We start from the raw sequence: 17,944 nt of genomic DNA, 5'->3' as shown, positions 1-17,944 counted from the left end.
TTTCTAGTCGGGAGGCAGAAGACTCCTATTTGGATGTGCTCCAGGTCTGGGGTCAGGGTATGGTAGAAGTAACTGCATAGAACCTCTCCCATCATGAATACCCTGGTGGGAAAGCTTAGAAAAAGTTAAAATTTCAGTTTAAAAGTTCCTCTTTCCCCTCCCTCAGCAAAGAAGCATGGTGCACACGTGACTGCGAGGAATTTTGGAAGGCATAGTGTGGCTACTATAGTTTCAAGTACAATCTGCTTCTTGCAAAGGGGTCTGGGGTAACTGCAGGCAAACCAGAAACTCAAAAATATTCATGAACCTCTTTAATGTAAGAAGCTATACTGAGAATTTTTTCTTACAACTTCATGAGCTGGCATACTCTTTACTGTAGGAAGGGTCCTCTTTTTTCCAACAGCAGATGTATGACATTTGGGGAACTTAACACAGGCCGGGGACTGGTCTAATCTGATTTCTACCTCCTCTTCAATCCTCCCTTTAAACTATACAGTCTTTTATTCTGGGCTCAGAGCTCCGATCATTAGCAAGGCTCAGAGATAACAACCAAAATAATACAACGTCCTAATTTCAACACTGTTCTTTTTTGCCACTACAGGAAGATGCCAGATGGTGCTAAAACACTTTGAATAGATAATCCAGTTGTCAAGCTGTTATGCAGCCTAGTTAAGCTTCTCACGCTGGATCTGGTAGTAACATGCCTGAAAAAAAGTTCAAAACCATTTAAATTTTACTTTAAAAGAAATTACATAAATATAACAATGCACATGGGACTAAGAAAGGAAATCCTTTATTAATGCTGATAGCTCAACTAAACCAGCTGCTTCCATTTTTCCCTGTTTTCTTCCAGTCCCCCTACCCTATCCCATGTCTATTTTGCCAAGTTATAATTAGTAGAAATAAAATTTTGTAAAATTCCCTCTGATTCTAAAACAGACAAAAAATTTTAACAAGCTGTATAATATTCTTCATTAAGCAGAAATACCTTAATTCGTTAAGCCACTATTGACTAGACATGTAGAATGTGCTGATGATCAACATAAGGTACACAAACAACTATAATCAGAATCACCTAGCATGTTCGATAAACATACAGGTTAAGATTAAGCATCATTCCAGTCCTAGTGAGTCAGAATTTCCTGGAATGCATTTTTAACAAGCATCTCCAAGTGATTCTGAAAGTATCCAGGTTTGAGAGTTCCACTACAAAGAACACCTCATCCAAATAATATACAGTGTATTCCATTCTTTAATTCCTTGGGATAAATCACTAGGAGTAGGACTACTCAAACTCTAGAAACAGTTTTGATGTTGTTGATATAAATGTTAATAACAACTGTTTTCCAAAAGGGTGATTTATTCTTCATCAGCAATGTGGGACTAATTCTGATTTCACTATAACCCCACCAGCCCTGGGTATAATTTTATAACAGTTTTGCTAATTGACCAGGGACAAAATGGCACTTTCTTTAAATCTGCAGTGAGGTTGAGCGTTTTCTTTTATATAAATATATTAATTCATTTCTTCCTTGGTGATATGTTTAGAGATGATCTTCATATAACATCAATACTAATAATGTAAGTAATTGGTAGCCAATATTTTCCCCAGTTGTCCCCTCCCTTTTCAGTTTATTTGCTATAAATGTTAATGATATTTAAGTTGAAAGGTTTAAACAATTAGCCCAAGCCAGAAACCTGACGTTAAATTCTAGTTTTTCTCATTTTAAACTGTCTTTTGCCTGTCTTTTCTTCTGTCTCCCTTTTTGTATATTTAAACCTTACTAAGGCATCTGTAATTCGCTACGTGAGTGATTCCACCCTGATGCCACCCTCTCTCCAAAACTGCTAATAAGCTCTTCCAATACTTTGACCATTTATTATATAATTCTCTTTTCCATTTTTGTTTGATGTTTCCATTTTCATATGTCAAATTTTTATTATAATACTGCCTATATAGGAGCTATCCCTTCCACTAAGGTATCTGTCTATTCCTATGACAGTAACATACTACCTTAATTATTATAATTTCATAACATTTCATTAACTGACACAGTGGGTCTGTTCTGCCTTTCTTTTTTTCAGAAGTGTTTTTGCCATTTTCTATTTGTTATTCTTCCAATAAACTTCACAATGATTGTATCAAATTCCAAGAAAAATCAAGGCAGGGGAACTGAAATGACTTCCAACAATCCCTACAGAGCACCCAGATCAGAGAATCTCATTTGTAACCTACTGGTTACAATAAATGGGAAAGAAAGAAGATGCAATTCATATTCATTACATACCTACTGCCTTCTGTGTTTTACCTTAATTCCATTAAATAGCTCTACTGTTGAATGTTTTTTTGGACACTAAGAATTCTTTCTGTTTCTTTTTTAAAGTTACATTTATATAGATGGTCTACATTTATAAGGATTTGTAACGATCTGAATGATCAATTTACAGGGAAGATTGGTTAATGAATAATTTGCTTTAGTATTTTGAGAATGATTCTACTTTAATATGTTATCATATTTTAAAATATTAACAGTATGTGCTCGAAAAGCACTTAATGTTTGCATTAAGGTTTTATATAAAAGAAAGGTTAATGATAGATTCATAATATGGTAAATGAAGGAGAGATTTTAACATAAAAAAATATTAAATAATATCTATACTTTACCTTCAAAGTGGTGAACATTATACCCTGTTCCCCATGCTGAAGATATGGGTCCATGAGATCCTCGATGAGGTGTACTTCAGAGCCTAAATTCCTGATCCTGCCCAACAAGAAAAAGATATTGAGTTATTTCCATTTATATGTACATCCTACTTCTGAATCTAGTTGAAAGGAAAAGAAAGAACAGCTCAAGAAAAAGGTAACACCGTCGTGAAAAGGGTTAACAGAAATGGACTGTTTTTCCAGTGGGGGAGCATGTTCCTGTCATCAGCTCAGAAAAGCAAGGGGCAGACTTGTTAAAATAATGTCACTGATATTAAAGTCAGAAGAGATTGGTCACCTGGCCCGTAGCACCACATATAAGAAAACAGGAAACAAATCATCCATGGACCACAAGAAGTCTTCCTGAAGTGAGGCCAGGACACTCTGAGAGATCTCTTCAAAAGTCTGCTGGATGACTTTAAGTTTGTCTGATGGGGTAAACGTTGTGCTGTTGTTAAAAAGAAAATTAAAAAATAAAAATAAATGACGAAAAGATATCTTATGGTTTTCTTAATAGAGCCATTTGATACTAATTGTTTCATACCAATATACCCTCTTAGGGCTCACGTGCCTTAAGTTGGATACATCAGGCAAAAGGAGTCACTGGAAGGGATGATCTCTGTAATCCTATGGTCTTTTGAGGAAAGAAGCCTCCAACTATCAATGGTTCACATGAAAGAATTCACTAAGTCATAGATCATCTCCTTTTACCCACGTGGAACCTTATTTTCCTAATACATGCTCTTCTCTGAGTAAGAAGTTTGGTTAATTTCCATTTGGCTAAAGATACGATTATGTAGATAAATTGCTGGGTAGGTTCTCCACCACTTTCGAAAATGCAAGGGGCTTGTAGAGCAAAAGGTAAATGTCTCAGAGTCTTTCTGATCTTCAGGCTGAGTTTGACACCATCTTGGGGGGTTGGGGGTGGGGTTAGAGCTTAGGTAAAGATAAGATCTTATCAGTATCTTAATAGACTAAGCGCTCCTTTGATTTATGTAATTTTCAACAAATTAGAGATTACCTGATCTGCTGTAGACATTCTACAGCTGAGGCAAAACAAGCATCTTTTGTGGTTGGCAAAACCTTCAAAAAAAGAATTTATAAAGGTCAAAGAGGAAAGCTGTCTTATGCAGCAACAAGAAACATAAATGATACCAATGGCAGAATGCAGATCTTCAGTGAATAACTCATGCTTGGGTATTATATTACCGAAGTAAAACAGAAACTGTTTTGCTATCTCGAATCCCCCCACACCAAATAAAAACATATTTGCTGAGGAAACTAAAATCCACTATACCTTTTTACTCTCTCCAAGGACTGACAAGTTCACTGGCCAAAATTTCCTAAAACGAAATCCATACATTGTTAATACAAGTTGTTCCTTATGGTAAATTAGTCCCCACAAAAACAGTTAATGACTAGATTGACTTCCCTGTCCTCATTTAAAGTAACTATTCCACAGTTCCTTCATTTTTACTATTAAACCATTCCACTGAAAAAATTTACTTTCCAATTAAGGCTCATTCATTTTTTTTCTGATAGCACAAATATATAACTATTGGGTGTTGGGGTGATCAGTTTTATCCTAACACTTCTAGAAAGTACAATCACTTAGTATTTCCTTGGACTAACAAGAAACAATGCCCTACAACAAAAAAGGGCACTTCTAAACTTTTACATGAGAAATTATAGATGGGGAGGGAGGGAAGAGAAGAGAAAAGAAGGGAAAGAAGAACGCCAAAGACTGAATACAATTAATTTTCTGAAAATGTGAATATATGTATTTTGCTTTGAAGAACTGCAAAATATCAGGCAGGATAACTCAAATTATTTACTTATATTCAGAAGAATAATCACATTTCAAACTCATGTCTAAACACTCTCAGAAATAAAGATTTTAAAACATCACTATTTTGCTGAAGACAGATATGCGATAGGTAAATAAACTGCAAATCATATATACCATTAGATATCAAAGTACCAAATTCCCGATAATGCTGTTTGCATGTTGAGTTAAAACAATTAGGTTCCATTCGTAATTACTGTACTGACCTCTGCACCCCGAGGAAGCCCAAAAGAGCAATGTCTGGCTGCTTATTTAGTCGGAGAACACATTCCCAGTAAACATCTTCCTCACGATCATTATCCAGGGCATAAAGCATGAACAGCGGTGGGTAGAGCCGAGGTAGGAGCACAGGAAGCAGTAACCCAGAACCTGTTACCACATAACTACAAAATATTGGAGAGAGAGGGAGGAGCATTAATCTTAAAATTGAAAACAGAATCAAACATGGAGCTTTATTTTCTAGAACTTGAAAGTAAAGATGGGAATTTTTGAGTAAGGAAGCAGTTATATTCCTTCTTTTATGTAAGAAGTTAACATGAGAAGTCTACCTATGGCCCCAGAGTTTTGTCTTGGGCCAACTGTGAATTCTTATCATAAACTCAAAATCTAATTGAAAGCCCACTCTGTTTCCATTTTAAGGCTGAATTCTCTGTTGTCCTAGGGCAGAATGATTTACTTTGCTCAGCAGCCTTTGTGCCCAGTCATTTGTAGTTACAGTTTCATGGGGTTTGGCTAACATAACTTGAGACCTAAAAGGAACCTCAGAGATCATGAAGTCCAGCCATATCATTTTATTTATTTTTTAAATTTTTTTTATATTTTAAATAAATTTATTTATTTTTGGCTGCGTTGGGTCTTCGTTGCTGCATGCGGGCTTTCTCTAGTTGCAGCGAGTGGGAGCTACTCTTTGTTGCGCTGTGTGGGCTTCTCATCGCGGTGGCTTCTCTTGTTGTGGAGCACATGCTCTAGGTGTGCGGGCTTCAGTAGTTGTGGCTCGCGGGCTCTAGAGCACAGGCTCAGTAGTTGTGGAGCACGGACTTAATTGCTTTGCAGCATGTGGGATCTTCCCGGACCAGGGCTCGAACCTGTGTCCCCTGCATTGGCAGGCAGATTCTTAACCACTGTGCCACCAGGGAAGCCCCCAACCATATCATTTTAAAAAGAAGGAAACAGATCCAGAGAAAACAACTTTTCCTGGGATTCTTTGCATAAGATCACTTGGTCCCCACCCCCTTTCTCACCATCTCCACCCAGCTCCACTCACCCTGGCTCTGGTGATTCAGATCTGGAATCTGACTTCCCAGTGCAAAAGGATTTTCTTTCAGTTGGCAGAGGAGCAGAGAGAGGAATTGTGGTGCCCTCTTCAGGAAGCTCAGGAAATAAGAACCTAAGGAAGAATAAAGAATATCATTACACAGTTACACCTCTATAGAGTGGATAAAAAGAGTAAAAACACATTTCCATTATTTAATCTTTTAAGGACCAATAAAACCAAACTTTCTATCAACTAAATAAGTCAGTTTCCTTAGAGTCTTAACTGATGCTTCTTACAGGATAAAATTAAGAATGTAGCTAATGGGGCTTCCCTGGTGGCGCAGTGGTTGAGAGTCCGCCTGCTGATGCAGGGGACACGGGTTCGTGCGCTGGTCCGGGAAGATCCCACATGCCGCGGAGCAGCTAGGCCCATGAGCCATGGCCACTGAGCCTGCGCGTCTGGAGCCTGTGCTCTGCAACGGGAGAGGCCACAACAGTGAGAGGCCCGCGTACCGCAAAAAAAAAAAAGAAAAGAATGTAGCTAATGAATAACACCAGTAAAAAATCTATTTGTTCTGTTTTTTTCTGTCTAGTTACTAAAGAATAAACAATTCTGATCTATATTATACATGTTTTTCTTACTGGCAAATCTCATCTGAGGTCAATGTGTATTGACTCTTCAAGCAGAGATCATTGCTTTCAGAATATAAACAATTAAATGTCCAACATTAAGAAAAAATGAAAACTCAATTCATGCAAAAATTTAAAATTTTTTTAAAAAAGCCAAGCTGTTGAAAAACTTTTCCAAATGATTGAGCTGCTAAATTGTTGAGGACTTTTCCCTAGGCATTGAATTCTCACTGGATTTTATTTCCCACCTCTTGTATGCAAATGGTGGATTCTAACCATAAACAAGTTTATTGTCCTCTTTATTTTTACAGACTTAAACCTTAACTCTTACAGGCAGTTTGCAATCTTCTGTATTTTTGTAGACTTATACCATGCCCCTGCCCCGATTTTATAGTGGAGAAAATTAAAAAGTTCAGGGAACTTATCTTCGTTTCACCCATCTAGCTAACGTCAGAGCTGAAACAATCCTAGCCCAGCGATCTTTTTAGTAGATAACACTGCCCCCTCCAAACTGAAACGTTTCCAAATGCATTTATCAGTTTTGAGGCTAAATAATATAAGGAGGTTTTTCTGGGACAAGTTCATAAACTTTTGTATAACTATCTCAATGCAGCATTTACTTGTTGGCTTAAATCCAGTAAAATATCTTGAATTTCATAAGTTCCAAACTTGCTTGCTGCCTGAACCTCTCCTTCGAAAAGATGCTTGCTTGCTTTCTCACCTTCTTCAAAGTCTCCGCTCAGATATTACCTTATTTGTCATGGCTCCTTGACCTTCCGTTTAAAATAGCAGTATCTCACCTCCAGCTCCATTCTCTTCCCCTCCATCACATGAATCATCATCTCACATGTTACATATTCTGTTTACTCTGTCCCCAGTAGAACGGAAGCCCCATGAGAGCACAGATTTTCTCTCTCTCTCTTTCTTTTGGGGGGTTGGTTTACTGATAAATTCCTCCAAGGGCCAGAATGGTGGCTAACACGTAGATGCACTCAAACATTTGTTGAATAAGTGAACAAACAGGCTATTGTCAAGGAATAGGACATAAATACTCAGGGCTAAAACTTCGTATTAGACTTTATCTTCTCTGTGGTTAGGTTTTAGAGACATGATTTTGCCTAGAGATTAAATCCAAATAAGACTACTATATTTCATACCAAAATTGGTATTAAAAAATTTTATTTTAGCCTTCTATCATCCCCAATGAGTAAGAAAGACATAAAGGAAGTAAGTCACAATGGCTAACGTCCATCTTTTTTATAGTGATAGCATAAACACAAAGTAAAAACATGTTTTCATTATTTAATCTATTGAAGGATCTGTGGCATAAAACCATTTTCTTGATGACTTCAGTGAAAAGATCTCTCACCTCACCAGCTGGAAAATTCGCTTCAGGTAGGATGTAATCTCCTTCACAGCCTCCTGCAGCAGCCGGCGGTTGGCTCCCACACCCACATATGTCATTCTATACACTGCAACCAGTGTCTCCACGAGCCTGCCCAGTGGGTGCAGAGGAGTGTCGCAGGCCTGAGCAGCAAGAGAACCGATGCAGCCAGTCAGTGTGCACTAACAGCAGAAACAACTGATCGACCAAAAAGAAACACTTTCATAAATGATGAGCAATTTTCAAACTGTCAAGAGTCTACTTTTGGACCAGGAAAATTTAAATACTTCAACTTTTCTGAAAGTGTTGAGTCTACCCAAATTATATGGAGTAGGAGTTCCTATTCTTAAAGAATGCTTTTAACATTTTGGGAAGATAGCTTTGGATATACTGATAAAGAATATTAAAAGAAAGGTTCTAAGGGAATTCCCTGGAGGTCTAGTGGTTAGGACTCCACTCTTCCACTGCAGGGGGCACAGGTTCGATCCCTGGTCAGGGAACTAGGATCCCAAATGCTACATGGCATGGCTGAAGGAAAAAAAAAAGAAAAGAAAAGAAAGGTTCTAACATACCATAAACATCATGAAAAATATATGAAATGTTACTTTCCAGAAAACTGAATAATGACAGTTGATTATGCTCTGAAACAATCACTGTTCAGTTCCCTTGATTTCTTCTAATACTCCTTCCTGTACCCCCATGTCAATACATGTCATTCTTTAAATTGTGGGCTGATCTCACAGGGTTTGAGAAGGAAGCAAAGACAGTATAACCATGGGGTGAAGGCAGCATGCTTTATTTATACAATCTCTAGTTTGCTAACGTTACAAACAAAAAGCCATTATAAACTCTGACCCTAGATGTTCAGAACCCCCTTGAGCACTTTACAAAACTTATAAAGTTCTATCATAATAGGTCAATCTTTAGGGAGAAATGTGCTTCTAGTAGTCAGAGAACTAACAAAAGACATACCTTGACAGCAAAAACAGGATATGAGTAACAATAAGCTGTGAGTACATTTGAATGATATATCATGTCAGTTGTATCATTAATTCACAAGGCTGGTATGGTTTTGACTCTTGTTTACCTTTATTAAATATTTCTTGATGTCATCATATTTCTCCACAGAGAAGGCACCAACATGCTGAGGAATGAATTCCAAACTCTCTAGTGTCTGAGTCTGTGAACGACTTAATATCTCTGGACTATAAAAAGACAAAAGAAAGCCTATCATATATTTCAAGAAAGCAAGATAATTGTAAGTGCACGTGAAGCACAGTCACCAACTAAGGATGAAATGGAGCATCCAGCACAGTGTTCAGCCCAAATGTGGGCATAACTGGTAACTGACCTTCTGTTAGGTTTATGTAACAGTCATTCAAAGTAGCATTTAATGTTACTCCACACCAACCACAATAAATTAATGAAGATGTTGCACCAACAGAAACCATGGTGTTGGAAAATACTATTACGTTAGCTTGAAGAGAAAACTGGCGATAGACTTGTTAGTGATAATAAAAATGGAATAACGGGGAGAGGGAGAGCTAAGGATTAAGGAAAATAAATCAAATGGCAAAGGCTGAAATGGAAATGAGCTCAAGAAGTAAGGAGATAATGTGGATGCCACAACAGTGGTGCGGTATGCACACAATGGGTAAAAGGGAAGCTCCGGATGAAGAGGCTAAGATAAAACACATACTAGTCATCAACTGAAATTTTTGGTAATGGCACTCTATTAGATTACAATCAATGAGAAATTAGAAACAGTGCACAATTATCATTATGATACTGATTTAGATAAACAAATAAGACCTTTGTGGCAGCAATGTGGTTTTATACAAAAGTTCTTTCATTCTTACTTCTTGGAAACACCCAACAAGAGTTAACCAAGGTTAACTGTAGGGCTCAAGTCTCAATGTCTATGCACATGGGCTCTATCAGAGAAGGGTGACCAACTGCATCCCACACAAGGGCAGGTCCACAGCTTTAATCAATCCTGGGAGTTTCCATTTTTTCTACTGATAGAAAGAGTAGGAGGTAAAAATTATAAACTTCATGAATGAAACACTATAATCAATTCCCATTTATCCCAAACACGGGAAAAAACAAAACAAAACTTTCTTCCTATACTGTAGGGATTAGCAAGTTCTTTAGATATGAATGCTAGTCAATGCCTGCAGAAGTGAGCGGCCAAGTTAAATAAGGAAATATGAAGAATGGCAGATGGAGAAAAACAAAAGCAGGAAAAAGGAAAAGGAGAAAAGAGAAGAAAATAAGAAAAAAGTAGAAAAAGAGAAATGAAAAGTACATCTGTAATTTTTCTTTCAGCACTTCAAAATTGTTGTGTGACTTCCTTTTGACCACCAAGGTTTCTGACAACAAGTATGCAGCTATTTGAATTGCTGTTTTCATATACGTAATGCAAAAGTTTTCTCTATCTGGTTTCAAGATTTTTTTCCTTCCAATTTGAATGTAACATGTCTGTACATGGATATTTGGTTTTTTCTAGGATGCAGTTTGTTCAGCTTCTTGAATGTGTAGGTTTATGTCTTTCACTAAACTTGGGAACCTTTCAACCACTATTTATTCAAATATTTTTTCAGCCCCACAATTTTTCTCCTTTCCTTCTGGTATTCCAAGGACACAAATATTAGACTCTCAGGTCCTTAGAGCTCTATTCACTTTTTTTTTCACGTTCTGTTGTTCATTTTAAATAATTTCTACCAATCTATTTTCACATTTACTGACTCTTCTGCTGTAATCTCTAATCTGCTACTGACCCCACCCAGTGATTTTTAAAACTTTGGTTACTGTAGTTTTCAAATCAAAAATTTTGATTCGGTTCATCTTTGTATCTTCTATTTCTTTGCTGATACTTTCAATTTTAATATTTGTTTCAAGGATGTTTGCAGTTGCTCATTTGAGCATTTTTATAATAGCTGCTTTAAAGTTCTTGTCAGATAATTCCAAAATCTATGGTGGGGGCTGTTGATGTCTATGGATTGTCTTTCCCCAAATGAGTTGAGGTTTTCATGGTTCTTTCATTGCCATGTAATTTTGGTTTATTTCCTGGACATTTTGAGTACTATGTTACGAGATTTTGGGTCTTGTTTATATCCTAATGGAGAATGTTGCCATCAATAACATAGTAAACATAGTAGAACTGAAACTGTTATCTTTACAAGGACCTGCTTATAAAGTTGGCCCTTGGCTGGTACCTGGGAACTAAGCTTTCTAAAAGTTCCCTATACTAATATGAAACATTTCCTAACTGATAAAGATATTTTGCTGTCCATAGACTGTACTAAAGTGATTTGTGGTGAACATCTGCTTCCTTCTGGGACTATGGAATTTTGGTAGTTGCTAAGCACAGGATGCCTATGTGACTAGTCCCCAGTAAAAATCTGGGGCACTGCATCTCTGATGGGCTTCCCTGAGCAGAGACATTGTATATGTGTGGCTGCATTTTACTGCTCTGGCAGACAGTGTGCTCTGTGTGACCCCTCACAGAAAGGACAGAGCATGGGAAGCTTACACATGGGTTCCTCCAGACTCTGCCTGTGTCTTCTTCCCTTATGATTGGGCTGTGGAGCCTTACTGTGTTGCTGTAATAACTTAGCTGTGAGTATGACTATATGTTGAGTCTTATGAGTCTGTCTAGTGAATCACTGAATGTGTAGGTGATCTTGGGAATCTCTGAAACAGCTGATACTTTTGTTTCAGCCATCTGTGGGCTGTGGTTCCAATGTCAGTTCACTTCTCAAGGGCTTTGCAGTCCTATCTGGGTCTTTCTGTGAGTACCACTGAGGTGTTAGTCTGGGACCTAGGTAGAAGTCAACTTAGTAGCTGAGTTCTCAAACTGTTTGGCTGGTTCGGATCAAATCCACGCATGCAGGTCTGGGGTGAATCCAGGAGTTCATAAATAACTTTACAGGGTTGTTTTCCAGAGCTCCTCTCTTTCCATGACCTCCCCAGCATTTTCTGATTCCCCTTGTAGGTCCTCCAGCCAGAAACTGCCCACTTCCATGAAGTGGTAGAAGGATAGAGAGAGAGGCCAGAGAGCAATGAGGTTTGGCCAGGACTCCTGGACCTGATGATTCATCAAGGGAGAAGAAGGGTCCACTCCTGCAAGAGTGCTGGCTCCTTCCTGCACGCATCCTGTTTCATGGCTGCTCCAGCCACAGCCATCACTGCCCCTGCCACAGAAGTGCCTGCAGGCTGAGGCATGAGAAAGTGGAGAAAGAGGAGAGAGAGAAAACCCAGTGTACCTCCTCCACTCTTTCTGAGCTTTAGCCAGAAACAGAGGGGTTTTTCTGGATCTCTGTCTGTCTGCACCACAGTGCTTGCTTCTAGTTTCAGGTTATACTGGGTTTAGGATGAGGAATATTGAAATTAAGAAACCCAGTAAACTCACCACTGGTTGGGCGGTTCTCTAAATTCAGCTGCTCTTCCCCAAAACACCTGCTGATATTTACTTTTCAGAGTTTCAAATAAATGTCCATGCATTCTGCCTAGGTTTTATAGTTGAGTTCAGTAGCAAATACAAGGAGGTGTGTTTTATCCATCCTTACCCAGAAGTATATAATTGACTTTTAAGTTATATTTAAAAACTAAATGTGGGAAGCCTTGACAACTTACTGGTTTTAAGTTTCGTCTTCCTACCAGGCTCTGCCCTGTGCTGGGCAGGCATTCACGCACCTGTCTCTGTGTTGGCGCCGACTGGTAGTCAGGGCCACAGCAATATTGTCCCACGCTTTCCAAACTTCCCCTTGGCCTGGGTTCTCACAGCCAAGCTGATGCCAACATTCATCAAACACTGCTTTCCACTTCTCATCAGCCGGCACTGCCAGGTTTCCAAGCTTCCTGCTAATAAGGTCACGTCAGCCTCTCATTAATCACTTATTTTGTGCAAAAACCCCGAAGAACAGAAACTTTCTAATATACAACTGCAAATACTTCTGTGACAAAAACTGCCTAAACTGATGGTGGTTCCATTGTTTAAAAACTGAATAAAAATTTAAATGGATGGTTTTTAGCTACTTAGTGTTTATTAGATACTAAAGTATATGAATTAAGTAGGAAGCACATCAGAACTGACTCTTTTGCTTTCTACATTTCCATAGAATTGATGTTGCAAAATTGATCCTTGCTAAAATGAGGACTTCCTGTGCCTTGCACATCTCATACTGAGAACTGTGAAATGCATTACATACTGGGTTCTAAAAATACGAAGAATAAACATGGTACAGAAAGTATATCAAGCTCCCATGAAAACAAAGAATCTGAGATGCTATCAAAATACAAAAACAAAGCTAAAGCTAGAAACAATAAAGGGAAATAAACATATGCCAAAAACTTGGAGGAAAAACATCATACACTTCAAGACTTTGACTTTTCCCAATATATGCAGCGTATCAGTGTATATATAGGATTGACCTTTACTTTTCAAAATCAAGTTGTGCAGGGCTTCCATTTAAAAATCTCTCTTGGATACCTGCATCATTAACAGTAAGATTATTCCCGCACACAGAACTTTCATCATTGTAAACATTTAAGCTCTACAGCTATAAACTAAGCCAAGAATACAGATTTAGCTATCTATAGCAGTTTCAGTTTACAATTCAAGGTTATACATTGTTTAAAGACAAAAAGAATTTAAAAACTTGTCCTGCATTTGAAGTATTAACCAGCTTTGATAAAAGCAAGACAACTCAAAACATTCAATAATTAATCCATAATTAACACTAGTTACTCACAAAACTTTAGGTCTGTCTTTATCACTCTCATACAGACTAGGCTTAAAGTACGTTCCCGTGATTTTTATTCCAGATCCCCATTCTCCACTAAAATAACCTTCAATGTAGTCTCCATTTGGCATAGTCAATGTTCCCTAGGTAAAGTCAGAAAAAATGTGGAATTAGAGGAAACATTTTCAATCTTTAAAATCAAGAAAAAAAAGCACTAAATGGTTAACATTTTCATTTTTAACTAGTCCCTAATTCTTTTTTAAAAGGTGTATGTACATGCATGTGCAAACAGAGTGTATGAAAACAATCCGTGGATTAAAGAAAAATCACAGGAAAAATTGGTAAAATATTTTTACCTGAATGAAATGAATACACAACTTATCTAAATTGATGCGACGCTACTAAAGCAGTACTTAGAGGCAAATTTAAAGCTGTAAACATTTATATTATACAACAAGGAAGATCTCAAATCAGTAATCTAAAACTCCACCTCACAAAGTTAGAAAAAGCAAACTAAACCCAAAGCAAGAAGGAGATAATAAAAATTAGAGCAAAAATCAATGAGATAGAAAACAGAGAAAAATGAATGAAGCCAAAAGTTGCTTCTTTGAAAAGATATACAAACTTGACAAACAATAAGACTGATCAAGAAAAAAAGACACTTAACTAGATCAAGAAGAAAAAAAGAGAGAAGACATAAAATTACAAAATCAAGAAATGGGACATTACACCAACCTTACAAAAATTAAAAAGGTTAGAAGGGAATACCAAGAGAACAACTTTATGCCAATAAATTAGGTAACTTAGATGAAATAGAAAAATTCCTTAAGAGGAACAAATTACCAAAAGTGCCTCAAGAAGAAATGAAAAGTCTGAATAGACTAATTAGAAGTAAGGAAATTAAATTAGAAATTAAAAATCTTCTCACCAAGTAATGCTCAGGCGAAGATGATTTCACTGGTGAATTCTCTAAAACATTTGAAGAAGCAATAATAACACTAAGGCTTTCCAAATTCTTTCCGAAAATGGAGAAGGAGGGAACCCTTCCCAACTCATTCTATGAGGCCAGTATTACCTCAGTACCAAAGACAAACATCATGAAAAAAAAAACTATAACATAAATGTAATAAATACCTCATAAATATAAATGTAAAAATCTTCACCAAAATATTAGCATTAATTCTAGCAATATATAAAAAGGATTATATGCCATGACCAAGTATGATTTATCCCAGGAAAATAAGGTTGCTTTAACATCAGAAAAGCAGCCAATATGCTGTATTAATAGCATAAAGAACAAAAACCACATAATCATCTCAATAGACACAGAAAAAGCCCTTTGACATAATCTAAAACCTGTTAATAATAAAAACTCTCAACAAACTAGGAATAGAAAGGAACTATCTCAATCTGATGAATCTATGAAAAATCTTCAGCTACATTATACTTGATGGTGGAAGATTTAATGCTTTTCCCCTAAAACAGGGAAAAAGGCAAGGATGTCCACTCTTATCACTTCTATTCAACATCTACTGGAGAGTCTAGCCAGTGCAGTCAGACAAGAAAAAAGAATCCTTCCAGATGGCAAAAGAAGAAGTAAAACTGTCTTTATTTGCAGACAACATTATCCTGTATGCAGGAAATCCTAAGAAATCCATTTTAAAAAATCCTACTAGAACTAATACATAAATTCAGCAAGGTTTCAGGATATAAGAACAAAATACAAAAATCAATTGTATTTTTATATAATAGCAATGAACAATCCAAAAATAAAATTAAGCAAACAATTCTCTCTATAATAGCATCAAAAAGGATGCTTAGGAATAAATTTAACCAAAGATATGCAAGAGATGCACATTGAAAACTACAAAACATTGCTGATAGAAATTAAAGAAGATCTAAATAAATGGAGAGACACTCCACATCATGGATTGGAAGATTCAATATGATTAAGATGGTAATTCTTCCCAAATTGATCTGTAGAGTAAAAATAATCCCTATAAAAATCGCAGCAGGCTTTCTGCAGATTTTAACAAGCCAGTCCTAAAATTTATATGGAAAAGCAAAGGATCCAGAATAGCCACAATTATTATTAAAAAGAACAAAGTTGGAAAACTTACACTTCCTGATTTCACAACTTACTAAAAACCTATAGTAGTCAAGACAGCATGGTACTGGCATAAGGAGAGACATGTAGATCAATGGAACATAATTCAGAGTCCAAAAATAAACACATTTTATAGTGAATTAACTTCAACAAAGGTGTCAAGAAAATACAATGGGAAAACTTGCTGACGCAATTGGATACCCACATGCAAAAAGATCAATTTAGACTTTTAATTCACATCATACACAAATTACCTCAAAATGAATCATAGACCTAAATGTAAGAGCTAAAACTATAAAACTTTTCAAAGAAAACACAGAAGAAAATCTTAGTAACCTTGAGTTAGGCAAAGATTTCTTAGATATGAAATCAAAAGTATAATTCATCATAAAGTTTTTTTGATAAACTGGACTTCATTAAAATTAAAAACTTTAGTACTTCAAAAGGCACTATTAAGAAAACAAAAAGACAATTCCAAAAAAAAAAAAAAAAAAGAAAACAAAAAGACAAGACACAGACTACAAGAAAATATTTGTGAACCCTGTATCTGATAAAGAACTTATATCCAGCCTATATAAAGAAATCCTTAAAATTCAATAAGACTATAAATAAGCAAATTCTTAAAATATCAAAATATCTGAATATATATTTCATCAAAGAAGACAGATGAATGGCTAGTAAGTACGTGAAGATATGCTCTATAATGAGTCTATTAGTCATTTAGGGAAAGTCAAATAAAACCGTATCACTTTACACCCACTAGAATGACAAAGAGGAAAAAAAGAAAATAAAAAATACTGCCAAAGATGTGAATAAATTAGAATCCTCATACACTGACGATGGGAATGTGAAGTGATGCAGCCACTTTGGAAAACAGTTTGACAGTTTCTTAATATGTTAAACATCAATTTTCCATACAACCCAGCAATTGCACTCCTAGGTATCCACCCAAGAGAAATGAAAACACATGTTCACACAAGAAGTTTTAAATGTAAGTGGAAGAGAAACAGACTCACACATACAGAAAACAAACTTGTGGTTACCAAAGGGGAGTGGATGGTATAAGGACAAATTAGGGGTATGGGATTAACAGATACAAACAACTATATATGAAATAGATAAGCAATAAGGATATACTGTATAGCACAAGAAATTATACCCATTACCTTGTAATAACCTATAATGTAGTATAATCTGCAAAAATACTGAGTCATTATGCTATACACCTGAAACTAACACAATATTGTAAATCAACCATATTTCAACTAAAAAAAGAAGAAGAAAAGAAGAAATTGCAGTCAACTTCAGTATACATAGTAGCCCAAAGTTGGAAACAGTCTAAAGTTGGAAATAATCCAATGCCCATCAACTGGTGAAGGGATAAACAAAATGTGGTTTTTATTCACTAATAAAAAGGAATAAAGTACTGCACATGCCACAATATAGAGAAACCTCAAAAACATACTAAATGTGAGAAGCCACAGGGAAAAGAATACTTGTTGTATGATTCCAATTATATGAAAGGACCTGAAAGGGCAAATCTATAGTTATAAAGTCCATCAGAGGTTGTCTGGGACTGGAGGTGGAACCAGGGAGTGACTGCAAATGGGCAAGGAGATGGTGAAGGAAATCTTTTTGGGTGATGGAAATGATCTCAAACTGGATGGTGGTAATGGTTGCACAACTCTGCGTATTTACTAAAAATCACTGAAATGTACGCTTAAAACAGGTGAATTTTATTATAGGTTAGCTTTTTTAAAGGTCAGGAAAAAATTAGTAAAAGATTATCAGAGAAAGAAAGAAGTTTCCAACCTTTCCACTCAGGGTCCAATCATCTGAAAATTCTCCCTCATAGATAGTATCATCTTCAGAAAGTAAAACTCCATTTCCCTATGTGAAGAAACAAAACAAAAATCACAACACATAAAACACACAGTAACTTAGGATACCCACAGTCACATCCCCCAGAGCCTTACATAATCTTAAGACAAGAAAAATAGTACTAGGAAAGGTAGAACACTAATAAAAAGATGAGTTAAAAAGTTAAGGAAAAAAAAAAAAAAAGTTAAGGACATAGGAGTTTCAAAAAGTCAACAGTAACTATATGTAAAATATTCCACTCACCATCATTTTATTAAGGTGGAAGTTGCCTTCATAGTATAATCCAAACTGGGTAACTACCACACCATTCCCTTGACATACATCATCTTGCCACATTCCCATGTACTTCTCCCCTCTGCAAAGAAATAGGAGAAAAAAAAAGAAATGACAT

General features: G+C 36.4%; 1 protein-coding gene across 1 annotated transcript in view; it reads right to left on the bottom strand.

The window, feature by feature from the left end:
* The window catches only part of ALS2 (alsin Rho guanine nucleotide exchange factor ALS2), an 85,898-nt gene continuing 67,954 nt past the window's right edge, over positions 1 to 17,944 (bottom strand). The window contains exons 22-34 of the mRNA XM_082657808.1: positions 17,797 to 17,908; positions 17,485 to 17,562; positions 13,575 to 13,708; positions 12,517 to 12,681; positions 8,906 to 9,023; positions 7,804 to 7,961; positions 5,815 to 5,937; positions 4,757 to 4,933; positions 4,002 to 4,047; positions 3,726 to 3,787; positions 3,003 to 3,152; positions 2,666 to 2,762; positions 1 to 704 (exon numbers count right to left, since the gene is read on the bottom strand). Of these exons, the coding sequence (XP_082513934.1) occupies positions 666 to 704; positions 2,666 to 2,762; positions 3,003 to 3,152; positions 3,726 to 3,787; positions 4,002 to 4,047; positions 4,757 to 4,933; positions 5,815 to 5,937; positions 7,804 to 7,961; positions 8,906 to 9,023; positions 12,517 to 12,681; positions 13,575 to 13,708; positions 17,485 to 17,562; positions 17,797 to 17,908 (1,459 nt within the window). The 3' untranslated portion in view covers positions 1 to 665. The remainder of the gene's footprint in view (positions 705 to 2,665; positions 2,763 to 3,002; positions 3,153 to 3,725; positions 3,788 to 4,001; positions 4,048 to 4,756; positions 4,934 to 5,814; positions 5,938 to 7,803; positions 7,962 to 8,905; positions 9,024 to 12,516; positions 12,682 to 13,574; positions 13,709 to 17,484; positions 17,563 to 17,796; positions 17,909 to 17,944) is intronic.

This window comes from Grampus griseus (assembly GCF_964374135.1).
Source record: "Grampus griseus genome assembly, chromosome: 7".
NCBI classification, from domain to species: domain Eukaryota; kingdom Metazoa; phylum Chordata; class Mammalia; order Artiodactyla; family Delphinidae; genus Grampus; species Grampus griseus.
This window is presented reverse-complemented; position numbering and strand designations above follow the sequence as displayed.